General features: G+C 50.0%; 1 protein-coding gene across 2 annotated transcripts in view; it reads left to right on the top strand.

Annotated features, from left to right (window-relative positions):
- The window catches only part of CDYL2 (chromodomain Y like 2), a 169,724-nt gene extending 158,640 nt beyond the window's left edge, over window positions 1-11,084 (top strand). For both annotated transcript variants that reach the window (XM_070770359.1, XM_070770360.1), the window contains 2 exons: window positions 1,735-1,878; window positions 4,429-11,084. In XM_070770359.1, the coding sequence (XP_070626460.1) occupies window positions 1,735-1,878; window positions 4,429-4,587 (303 nt within the window). In that variant the 3' untranslated portion in view covers window positions 4,588-11,084. The remainder of the gene's footprint in view (window positions 1-1,734; window positions 1,879-4,428) is intronic.
- The last annotated feature ends 1,804 nt before the right edge of the window (window positions 11,085-12,888 follow it).

The following is a 12,888-nucleotide window of genomic DNA, read 5'->3' as shown; positions in this document are numbered from 1 at the left end:
ATTTGGGGTGCCAGAGCACCCCTCCTCTGTCCTGGTGTTTAGGACGTGGCCCTTCACGTGGGTAGAGTCCCAGGGCTGCTCCCTCCCTGTGCAGTCTGCAGGTCATCTCAGCTTCTTCTGCCTCCCTGGGGTTGCTGCCCGCGGGTGTCTACGCAGCAGCCCAGCAGGTGGATTGCAAGGTGGTTTGGACTCAGGAGCTGGGGCCGCTTTCTTGTGGCTCACAGCCTCAGCGGTGGTGGGCAGATGAGGCAGGCACGTTCCCCTGTGATCTCAGCCTCTGCGCTCTGCCCCGTTCCTCCCGGCCTTGGTGGTCACAAACATATTAACATTGCAGAGCCTGGTCTCTTTCTTTCATTTCAGTCATTTCTGAAACTCCAAGAATGTTCCCAATTGAGACCTGTTTTTGCCAACTGACTGCGTCCCGTTTGGCTTCTTCCACTGGGCTCCTTCCTCGCATTTCTTCTTCCTGAGACGGTGTCTCTTGTCTCTAAATACGTACAGCGTGTGTTTGTCTTCAAACCTCCAACCAGATGCATCCATTAGCCTGTTATCGACCTGACAAATTTTGCTCCTCGGCCGTGAAAGATTGTCCTTTGGGTCATCATGACCCCCCCAGAGGGGAAGCGGGTGCACAGATCCAGAGGCTGGGAGAGCTTGGCATTTCAACATCTGCCTAAGAGCAGCTAAAGTGTGCAGAGCCAGGAAGGGGATGGGAGGGGAGGCCGGTAGACAGCAGTCAGGGAGGGGATTGCACGGTCCTCTGTGGGAAGGAGGCAGGGACTTGTCCTGAGGAGGGAGGGGCTACGACCCTCTTGCCCTGAGTGTCAGTGGGACAGCCGCTCGGTGTCAGTGGTGGCTGCACTGTGCCCCGCTGCTGCCTAGGACCTTGTCCACGTAGCTCCTCCCAGAACACGGATCACAGCTGAGAGAAGTTCTTGGGGGAGCAGAGTACAGAGGACTCTGCAGAAGGCAGGAGGGGTTTCTGCCCTTGGCTGCTGGGCAGCGTTTGCGTCCAACTCTGGGCCCCTGGAAAGGATGCATTTTCTGTGTCGAGATCATGTGGTTACTCAGGACCTTTTGGGCAGTCGGTGAGGGAGACACCTGAAGTGGCTTAAAGGGTGGTGTGGACAGAGAGTTTAACGGTTCCCGTAACTGGCAGGTCCAGCAGTAGAGCCCCTGTTCGGGGTGCCAGGCCCCAGAATCCCAGCAGCAGCAGGGCTCTTGTTCTCCACCTGTCCTGTCTTTGCAGCTCCTCGTCTCCATGGAGCAGGGACAGACACAGCAGTGGGTGGCCTTGGGCTGAGTGACTTAAGCCACCAGAGAAGGAGAAAGATTCTTCCCCATGCTCTCCAGCTTGGAGACCTCACAGAGAGCTTTAATGTCTAGGGTGGCTCTTCTGCTTATTCCCATATCAGCCATCAAGGACGGGGTGTCAACTCTGAACTGTCCCCTGTCCCTCCTGGGGCATCTGCCACCAGACACGGGGAGGGGTATTGGGCAGACGAAGCTCCTGTAGGTACATGACTTCTTTCGGGAATTTAACAGAAGCTGGGGCCCTCGGCTCAGAAAGATGCATACAGATACAAGCGTTGGCAAATAGTTCCCCCAGCATCTTTGGTCTCCAGTTAAGGATGCCGCCTCTGAGAGCTGGGACCATCACCCACAGCATGCTCACTCATTAACAGGCTCGCAGGCATACCGGCTCTCAGCTTTCTCCTGCCTTTGCTTTTTCAGGCCAATGAGATGCTCTTCTGTGGGCGGAAGCTCACCGCCCAGGAGGCATGCAGCAGAGGCCTGGTGTCCCAGGTCTTCTGGCCGACCACGTTCAGCCAGGAGGTCATGCTGCGGGTCAAGGAGATGGCCTCCTGCAGCGCGGTGGTAAGTTCCGCGTCTCTGTGCGTTGTTCTCGCAGGTGGGGGCAGCGAGACCGGAAGGGAGTGTCTGACTTGCCAGAGGTCACGCAGGGAGTCCATGGGAGGCCCTGTGTGATTTCGCAGAGGCCGAGTCTTGGTGCTGAGAGCTTAAATCCAGAGGGAGACGGTGAGCACCATTAGGTGTTCCCACGTCAGCTCCAGTGCAGAAACCTCAGAAGAGATTTATAGCCTGGGGTAGAAGTGATGCTTTAAAGTTCCTAAACTTGCACAGACACACAAATCATCTATGGTTTTCAAAGAAAGGGGAAGCAAAAGCGAATAAGGGCAGGGTATGAGCCAGCTGAGAGATGAGAAACACCAGTTCCTGCCGCCCTGGTACCTCATTTCTCCTGCCCGCCCAGCGCGCAGCACATTTAGAGTCTATAGTTCAACTCCTTGAAAAAGGGATAAGTGAATAACACCTCCATGGAGGTACTGGGTTTTAACTGTCGATTTTATCTCCTAAAAGTCGCTCTGAGCACTGCGTGGGAATACCCTGGGAAGGGGGAGAAAGGGCAGGGCAGGAGAAAAGGCTCTCTGAGAGCAGAAGGTCTGGCCGCTCACTGTGCTGCAGCGTCATGGGGCACTGGGCTGGACTGTGGGGGCCGAGCGGTCCCCACAACTTCTCCCCGTCTACCCTGAGTCCCCACCCGCAGTCACTCACCTCCTGATTGCCCCCGCCAGCCTTTACAGACACCCACTGTGCAGCGCTGCCCCCAGGAAGCCTGTGGTCCCAGGGACGGTGGCAGGGTGGGGACAGCCCTGGCTTCTTGGTGGTCGTTTGTCGTGGGCCGAGCCCTTTGCTCAGCTCTTTCTGTGGATTCTCTTTTAATCTTCCTGATGACTCTGGCGGCCAACTCTTTGCCCAGGACTCTCTCCTGTGGTTTTAACCCCAAAGATCTCAGGTCCCAGGAAACTGCATGAGCCTAGGTAGACAGGGGTGGTTGGTGCCATAGGGGCCACTGCCTGCAGGAGTGGGTAGACGTTCTCAGTGGGGTAAACAGTGTGAGTGAGGGCACGTGGGGTTCAGGCAGTGGTTCCTGGTGGTGTGAGCTGGCGCACAGCATGTTTGGGGGCCATGAGGCTGAAAAGGCAGGAGGACAAAGACTCCAAAGCTCCCCTGAGGAGTCTGACCTCTGGGGGTGCTCAGAAACGGCTTTTGAAGAAGTCCTGCAAGGAAGACTCTCCTGTCCACAGATAGGAGTTCAGGAGCTTCGGGGTGATTCACCTGAGACAGGAATCTCCCCCATAACCCCCAGAGATGGTGGTCCTCAGAGAAATTTGGGGGAGGGAAGAGGTGTCCTTCGTCAGCTGATCCCTTCTTACCACCCGTGAGCCTCCAGCCCAAGCTGAAGGATATGGTTCCAGCCTGCTTGAGCAAGGGAGCTCTTGTCTTGCTTTTTTCTGTTTGAAAGCGCTTGGTAAGACTGAGAACTGAAGTTCCCACGTCCACAGAGAATGGGGAGGCAGAAGGATGCTCAGACACTTTGCTGCCAGCAGTGCCTCTGCCAGACTGAGGCAGCCGTGGGGCCTATAGAATCAGCCAGGGGTTTGCAGGGCATGTCCACCAGGCAGCCGTGGGCACCTCCACTTCCCTGAGCTCTTCATCTTCCCTTCATCTGTAATGCAGAGATAAACATACTGCCTGTCTGTGAACTTGAGGTGGAAATTAACGACTGCACGGAGAGTGCCTGTCATAGAGCCGACAGCTAACGGTGGTTGTAGTGGCTTTGCTGTCGCTGTGATTGCTGCGATTGTTCTTACTCATGATCATGATTATTATTGCTATTTTTACCACGCTGGCTACTGTATTACTAATATTCCAATCATTAATACTGCTGTAATATAGTACTATCGTATTGCTATCACTGGCATTACTATGATTGCTGCTGTAATACTATAGCTCTGTTACTACTGTTACCGTTATTACCACCCCTAACATTACTGTTATCACAGCTATAATACTATAGTATTACTGTTGTCTCTATTATTGCTCGTTACTGCCATTTACTGCCATTGTTATTACTTGCTATTGCAAGGATTGCTACTTTTATTACCACTGCTTACTGCTAAGCCTGAACAAGGGACATTGCTGTCGAGGCGGGTCCTGTGGGTACCTTGGCAACCCATTAGTTCATTTCATTATCTTACTCTGCGGTCCCAGCCATTCTTGAGTTAGGTAGCACACGGAGGTTAAAGCAGTGTTTCCCCAAGTTTTTTCCTGACATCCATAGAAAGTGAAACTGAGTATCGGTCACCCTTGGGTAAAAGACCAAGTCCTTGCAGTTGGGCTTAACACAGGTCCCACTCAGCCATCCCAGGGACTGAGGGCTTGACATCTGGGCACACGTGCAACCTGTTCCTGGTGTTGCTAAGGGGCAGAGGCCTGGGAAGCCCAGGACCACAGGAGGCGCCTCCTCTGGCTGTGGACATCAGAAGGTTACCCAGGCCAAGTATGTCCCTCGGGAGCAGGTCCCCGGTGCCTGACTAACGAGGCTTGTGCATTTCCCTGCAGGTGCTGGAGGAGTCAAAATGCCTCGTGCGGAGCTTCCTGAGGTCGGTGCTTGAAGATGTGAACGAGAAAGAATGCATCATGCTCAAGCAGCTCTGGAGCTCCTCCAAAGGCCTGGATTCCCTCTTCAGCTACCTGCAGGACAAAATTTACGAAGTGTGAGGGCCCAGCACTGCGGGGCCCCTGACTTCCAGCTCCGCCCCTGTGTTTCAGAGATCAGAGCCCAGTGTATGCCTGGCCGAGGGGTCTGTCCAGGTGTTTCTCTGTCCCTAGGGTTGTGTCCATTTCCTTGTGTCCTTTGGTTGCTCCTCATTGGTTTGGTTTTGTGTAATGATGGGAAACGCAGTGTGCTTGGCCTCCTGCCCCGTGTCCGCACCTCAAACCCCAACTGGCTGGAGGGCCATCGAGGGCTATCTCTTCCCAGGCCTTTGCCAGCGCCCTTGTCCCGCCCCACTTGCTGAGATCCACCATCCTTGTCCAGGAAGGAAGACCAGTCCCCTCGCCCCACCAGTCCTTCTGACGCAGGCTGTGTCTACACAGTGCCTCTGACGTGGGGACTCAGCTGCCATGCCCTCTGTGGCTAAGGGCAGATCCAGTGACTGGGGGACGACCAGTCTTAGGGGATTTTCCAGAGCAATGAGCAGAACACTTGTGTGGAGCCGGCCTCAGTCTCCTCTCTGATGCACGTCTGTGTGACTTTTAGGGCTTGGTCTTAACAACCCAACCAAGTGATTTACAAAACCCAGATATTGTACATTTAGGAGCGTTTTGTTAAATATATATTTTTTAAAACGATGTAAGTGGAAATTCTGATAATTTATGTGTATAATATGTAAAGCTAGTTTTGCAAAACACGTAAACTACTAGGAAAGTGGTTTTTCCCCCCTTTAATCAGACTTATTTAATTTATTTATTTCTGTTTATACGTCACGGTGTCTGTTGTTCACACAGATACTACTTTCATGCTGCCCTAGAGCAAATCCCATACAGGGTCCGAGCTGTTTGGTGCATTCTAGCAATGAACCACGTAGATGTAAAATTCAGAGGGATGGAAATGGGATTGCTAGAATTAGAAGGAATGGCTCTGCACCAGGTTCTCTGCGTATGAAACAGCTCTGTGGTCATTGAATACTTGTTCTAGGAGAAATCATGGAAGGGTCTTCTCTTCGCTCTCCTGCCTTTAAGGACATAAAGGGGCCTCCCGCCTGAATGGTCCTGAGACACAGCCAGTCCCTAATCCCTGGATGTCAGGCAGGTGGGGGCTGGGCCCCCTGGGGGTTGCATACTGCTGAGGGACACTTCTTCCTTTGGGGCTTGACTTTCAGAGTCCCTTTTCTCATAGGGCAGTGGTATCTGGTTGGGGCCTTCCAGAGAGACAGGGGACAGTCCCCACTCTGTGGAGCTGTCAGCAGCAGGTCTAAGTCTTTCTGCCTCCAGAAGTCCTGTTTTCAGGCTCTTTACTCCCATGAGGGAGCAGTAACCAGGGATTAGGCCTCTGCCCGTAGGCCACAGAGGGCCCCAGCCTTTGTGTTCAGGCTGTCGCCCAGAGTCCCCGGATCGGCCATGGAGGGGAGAGGTTTTGGTTTGGGGCCTTGGTTTTGGTTTCAGAGGCCGTCAGCATCGGGGTTCAAGCAGAGAAGTTACAGGGCCATGTTCTTCCGCGTGGGGGTCACACACCAGAGGAAGTTTGGTTCTCAGCGTGGCAGGATCTTTCCATTTCCACCCCAGCCCCCGAGTGTTCTCAAGGACCTCCGCTCACCCATCTCCTCTGCCCTCTGTCAGTCCCCAGCCCCTCCTGGCCCTTCCTTGGAGAGAGTGGAGAGGAGCGGTGAGAGTTGGGCACAGCTGAGGGAGGGGAGGGCGGCTGAGGGAGGGTCATTGCTGTAGTTCCCTCTCCCTCTCTGGTCCTCTTCCCTCCTCTGGAGGCAGCTGGACACCCTGGGCCGGGCAGGTGGAGAGGACTCGTGGTGCTGAGCTTTGCATTTCGGAGGACAGGTGGAGTCTCTGCACTTGAACTAGAGACTTAACCTGGGTTCTCCATCCTTCAGATGGTCTTGGCTCCATCTGCAGAAAGCCCCATTCCTTTTCCTGTGACCTCAAGAGAATCAGGGAAGAGCACACGTCTCACTTGCTTCTTCCTTCGGCAGGGAGACAGCTGCCTTGGCTAAATCCATCCACGGGACGATGGGTTGAAGTCCTGTGTACACCACCCCCACCCCCTGCCAACCACCGTGGTCCACGTGGGATCCTGTAGGAACTGTTACCATAGGGAAGCACCTCCCCTTGCCCAGATACCTGTGGTCACATCTTTATTTGGGTTTGTCTCCTCCTTTGAGAAAGCCAATGTGTGCTCTGCCAGAGCCCCTGGACGGCCTTGTTATTGGCAGGTAATCTCTCTCCCATCACTAAGTCGTCTAAAGAAAGAGCACCTTGCTTTCTGTTTACCTTCTAAGGACAACCACTTCATCGTCTCTAGAAGCAGAGTTAGGATTCCTGTTGGAGATGGAAGACAATGTTTGGAAATTTCTTTGGCTCAATGCCCATCTTTGTCCCCTGCCAGAAAAACCAGAAGTGTTTTAGCTTTGGACTAAAATGTAGCTTTGGATCATCAAATCCAAACTTCTAAACACCTCCAGGATCTCTGATGATAAGGTAGGAACGTGAAACCATCATTCAGGTGGAATGCCTGGGCAGGTTCCACGTATAAGAGGAGATGTTTTACCCGACAGTCTGTGTTTCGGCTGTTTCCATACAGTCAGTTCAAGAAGGATGTTCCACAAATTGGGCAAAAGTCAGTTTAATCTGTTGGCTACAGGGTAGACCAAACCACTGAGTTTTTCACTTTCTGAATAATTGCTTTGATAATGCAGAGATGAGATCCAGGTAACTTATGGCCAACTTACGACATGGGTTGTCGACTTATGGCCGACATGGGTTGAAATTCGCCAAACCTGTGGCTGTGTCACGGTTTGTCCTCCATAGCCTTCTTGAGATGGGGCCCAGGTTTTCATTTCTTATCTTCTACCCCAGAACCTTCTCTCCATCCATACGATCCTTTCTACCCTCTCTCTACTCTGTCTCACCCGCTCCCCACCCAGTCGCTCATGTCCCAGAGCCTGGGCAGGTCTTAGAGGAACTGTATGTGGTCTAGGCAGCCCCGTCCTGGGTTGCCTTTGGGGAAGATGAGGGCACTTCTTTAGTCAAGAAGTCTTCTGGACAGTACCTCCTGTGCCATCCTGTGAGGCATGCGTTAGGACCCCCCTCTCCTCCAGCCCCTGGTGATTAGCATCCAGGGCCTTGCAGTGGAAGCACCTGAGTTAACAGCATGGTTCAGGAGGGCTTTTTGGAGAATGTTGCAAAGATGGTCAGAGCTCCAATGGCTCAGCCTAAGGCTGATATACCCATGTATCCCTTCCTGCTCTGAAATAATGCCTGTGGGTGAAAACCATGAAAAATGACCCTCTAGGAAATGAAGGTGGATAACTCTAAGAAGCTAGTAGAGAATTGATTTAAAATATTATTCTTGTTTGGTATAAAGCAAACTGGGAAGTGTTCTCACTGAAGCATGAAAATAGGTTTTTCCCATGTGGAGTTTAGTATAAGGATGGAAAAATGATAATCACACTAGACTTTGACCAATGCAACTCTATTTCCTGATATCCATGTTGAAAAATAGCCTCCACTGGATGCGGAATTGCATTTCCCATGATTAACTGTTGGTTTAAAAAATTTTGTACACTTTTTTAATTTGAAATTTAGTCACATTCATATAATTTTTCAAGCCAGTTTCTGTGGAAATTTTTTTAACAAAGAAAAAATATAGAAACACCTTCAGATCTTCCTAAGTGAATATTTAAAATGCAGAACTGCTTCTCTTCTGTGTTTCTGTATTCAGATACTGAGATCTGTTGTATATATTAGTTTAGACATCCTCACTAATATACACAGTATTTAAGACTCTAAATGAGATTTCTTAAGTATTTTATTTTATTCTCTGTAAATGGTTTTGTATGATCTTTAAAAATCTACACTTTGCTTTTGTAGATATTTAAGGGAAACCATTTGGGGGTTGTCTTGCATGTATATTTTTGTTGTAGATAAGTATTGCTTAGTTATTTCTGCAAATTTTGGTTGAAATGCGTACAGACTTTAATACAGTATATATATTTTCAGAATATAAACTTTTATATTTCTGTGGTAAGTTAGGATCTGCGTTTTAGGCAATCTTTTCCATTAATATCACTTGTTCTTTCAAGAAATAGCATTCTGGTTTGGTGCCAATGGTTTTCTGTTTTTTTTTTTCCCGTTAAAATCGAGTGCTCCTAAATTGTTAGAGAGCCGGTTAATTTTCTTTTTTTCAAAGTAATTGAGTTTGAAAAAATGTATTGAATTTGTGAATAAGCCTTACCATTAGGATCAGTAAAATTTTCCAACCTTTGCAACTAGGTATGTAGTTGAGGATCTCCCCATAAATTCTCACTGTGTGGCAGTTGATGGAGTTTGTGAACAGAGCCTTAAGCTTGTTGCAAAAAAAAAAAAAAAGGTAATACGGGTTGTTTTTTTTTAAGCAGCGTAAGCCATGTGGATGGACTCTGTGCAGTCTGTACAGCATGGCTAATCTGGAGAGTGCGGTTGAGTTGACGGCAGCAGGGACCAGTTAGACACCTTGGCGATTGTCTTGGCCATACGAAGGGGCCCTGGACAGGTGTTCTGGAGCCCCCTGCGTACTGTTCATGTGGTGTAGACACGGCCACAGGGAGGGCCGCTGGTCCATTGTTTGTTTTGAACCAATGGCATTTCCTGCTGCTGACCTTGGCGGTTGACCCCAGGTTCCTTGCAGGTGACCTGGGAATGTCCAGCCTGGCTGCGGTCAGCACTCCTTGAGAGATGTTAACAAAGTTTACATGTGAGTCTTACTGTGTAGACAATCCGAAGTCGATTTCAGTTATGTCATCCGCATTCCCACATGTGCTGAGTGTCTTGTCAGTGAAGTAGGTGTATTAAGCCATACTGAACCTGAGTGTAGCAGGGCAGAGGCAACCTAGGTGTGCAACACACGCATCAGCTGAGCCGGTCTCAGCCCACTCTGGGCTGTTTGAATGGCGCATAAGTCGTGGAGCTCACTGGACGGGCGTCCACCAGGGTCTGATAAAACCAAGTAAACTCTGAAAATTAAACTTAAAAAAAATGATTCTTTCTCATTGGCCCTGCTTCTGCAGTTACCTCCTGGTTCTCCTTATCAAGGTTTCAAAGATGATCTTGAGACCAGGGCCATAGAATGGCTAAAGTCAAGTTATTCGGTTCATCTCAAAATACGTGTTCATAAAGCCAACCTGTCTCCCACTAGGATGGAGACTGGCTTCAAATATTTGCAGTGTGTGTGTCAATCAGAAAAACTGACATCTAGATTTTAGCCTCTGCTCTGACCTCTCTGTGGGTTGACCCTGCCTCGTTGGCCCAGCACCTGGCCTCGCTCTGGAGCTCGTTAAGGTGACTCTGGGCAGTTTGGAGGGTGTGGAATTTTCCGTATAGTATTTAATGTGTCCCTGTGCCATCAGTCCCAGCCTGAAGTCATTGCTGATGCCCGTGTTGACAGGACTGTGAAAATATTGCCTTTCATAAAACCAAGGACCAAAGAATTCCATTATTCCAGCAAAGCACGAGTTCCATAGATTGTGGGCACATTTAGGCAGAGGTGTGCATGCTTCATGGCACAGAGAAGCTGCCCCCGTCCACCAACCGTATGCTCCCCCCGGCTGGCCCTACAGAGGGATTTGCCGTCCCCTCTCGAAGGCTCTGGAAGATGAGTTTCTTAGATTGAAACGCGCTGTCCCAGGCGGGTGTTTCTGCTGTGTAGTCCAGCCTTTATCCATGTCGGTACCGTAGAGAGTGGAGGTCCGGCATCCTTCAGGGTCCCTGATCAGCATGTGATTTGTCCATCCGTGTAGACACCTCCAGCGCGCGTTCTTCAGATGTGTGTCTACACTGAGCAGCCAGATCCTACAGTTGCCAAATTTCCACCTCCTTTTTGTTCTCCATCAACCCGTTCCGCTTTCTGTTTAGCCCTGGAAGAAATCTCTTCACTTCTCACACTAGGTAGATGCTCCATGCTCATCCACAATGAAACCATTCATCCATCGGCCGGCTGAGAAATGATCTGATACTGAAGAAGTGGGATTCTAGTGGTAAGGCTTATTACCAAACCTCTGATAATGAAGCAGGCTACCAAAAAATGTATCCGGCCCACCCCGGGAGTGTTCAGATTTGATCATGGATCTAGCACACACACCAAAATCCAAGGAGACCTTTGCAAATTAGGCTACTCATTTTCTTTCGCCAGGTTATCATGGGAAAGTCTTTAACTAGTTCTGAATATCTGTAAGTATGAGTACTTCATAGACTTATAAAGCAGGTACAGTGCCCCTTTCTCACCACGCTGTAAATATTACCCGAGACTGGGTGCGGTACTGAGGGATAATAACCTTCTGATTTATCAAACGCTGACTGTCTAGAGCAAATTGTACACTCTCTTTGTGAATGGTCCTGTAACGTGTATGAACACATTTCTGGGTGCCTTAGAAGTTGTATTTTTCATGTGTGCTAATATGCAGTATTTATACATCGTGAGAAGCTGCTTTGAATAAAAAGGTTGAAACTTGGTCTGCGTTCACTCGTGTCCTCCCTTTGGCAGCCTGGCAGGTGAAGTTCACAGACGAGTTCTGTGGTTTCCAAACAGAGATGTTTCTGGGGTCTCCAGGGGGTTGCAACAGCTGAGGCTTCTAGGTTGAGTCTGAGTTCCTAGGGAGCAAAGGTGCCTCCCACCCACATCTACCTTGAGCTTCAGTAATTCAGGCCGGTGGATCGCTGCGGGGCAATGGGTTGGTAACAGAAGACCTGGAAATGGAGAGGGGTGCAGGTAGGATTTGTCAGAAATTGGTAGGAGCATCCACTCCTTCCCTGACCCAGCCAGCATGTTTCTTTGCATAGCTATCCCTCCTCACTGGAGATAAACCTCTGCAGAGCTTGGTTTTATACAATCCCAGCTGCACACGTGACTCACAGGCATGTTTGTCACTATGGAATTATACAAAGTCTGTTCTCTTTGCTTTGGTCGTCATGTCGTGGCTCTCAGGAGAAGCATGCTGCTGAGGACGCCTGGCTCTGGAGACAACACGGAGGCCACAGGAAAGAGGAAGAAGAAGTCTGTCAGGGGCTTGCGGCAGCAGGGAACTCTGTGGAAGGAACTTGCATAAGGTCACGTCTACCTGTCTGTCCGTCCAGCGGCGGTGTTGAGCCCCCAGCTCTGCCTCGAGGCCACACCAGTGCTGACAGGCACAGATTACTCAGTCCCTGTCATGCAGAATCTTGGGGTCCAGAAGTGTGAGAAAGACATGTCATCCTGCCTTAATTCTCAGACTGCCCACAATGTGGTACTGGAAAGAAGAGCTTACATAATCTCCAACACCCCTAGAATCTAGAAGATGGTGTGGTGGTGTTAGTTTTCCATCAAATCCCCATCCGGTGGTGTGGACCAGCCAGCCTAGGCTGGAGCCCAGGATCGTCCCGCTGATGGTCCCCTTTCCTTTCTCTTGTTCTTGGTGTCCTCAGTATTGTCTTGTGTGCCTCTCTGCCCTTTCTCTGAAGTCCTGACTCCATCCTGAGTAGTCAAGATCAAACCTGGAAACTCCTTTGCTCCTGACTGTGTCTGGTCCTTCCAGAAGACTAGATGAAGCCTTTCAGATGTTTCAGGGTGAAGCGTCTGTAAGACTAACCCTCTTCTTCTGACTGTCTCTCCCAGGCTACCTTTGATGCGATGTGATACTTGAAGGAAGCCCTCACCCAGTGGTGAGAACTGAGCTGAGGGTCTCACGTGGTCAGACACATCAACAATTAAAGGGACCGCCACTATGTTGGATGAACAGTAATGGAGTGTAATCCCCAAATTTTGCCTCTCACTGTTTCTTTAAGTTGGATTAACTGAATAATCATCTCCTAGATGAAAACACAGGTAGGCTGTCAGTTCAGTCCACTCAGTCGTGTCCGACTCTATGCGACCCTATGGACTGCAGCATGCCAGGCTTCCCTGTCCATCATCAACTCCCAGAGCTTGCTCAAACTCAGTGTCCATCGAGTCAGTGATGCCATCCAACCATCTCATCCTCTGTCATCTCCTCCTCCTGCCTTCAGTCTTTCAGCAAATAATACAGTGTCACAAACACAATGTCAGTTCAGTTGTCAAAGGTGGTTATGTTCCATTTAAGCATCAATGCTTCCAATTTCATTCAATGTCAAGACTTCACTCATTCTTACTGACTCTCATTTCCTTTCCTGGTTGGATTAGGGAGCGCTCGAAAGATTTTATAAGGACCAAGTGGTGCTCTTGTCACATGGGGACTCTCCTTCTCTGGGCCCAATAAATGTTTATACTGACTCTCTTTCAGGGAACCCATATGGGTTTCTTGG

Source organism: Bos indicus, chromosome 18, assembly GCF_029378745.1.
Source record: "Bos indicus isolate NIAB-ARS_2022 breed Sahiwal x Tharparkar chromosome 18, NIAB-ARS_B.indTharparkar_mat_pri_1.0, whole genome shotgun sequence".
Lineage (NCBI taxonomy): Eukaryota > Metazoa > Chordata > Mammalia > Artiodactyla > Bovidae > Bos > Bos indicus.
The sequence above is the reverse complement of the archived record's forward strand: the minus strand, read 5'-3'. Positions and strand labels throughout refer to the sequence as shown.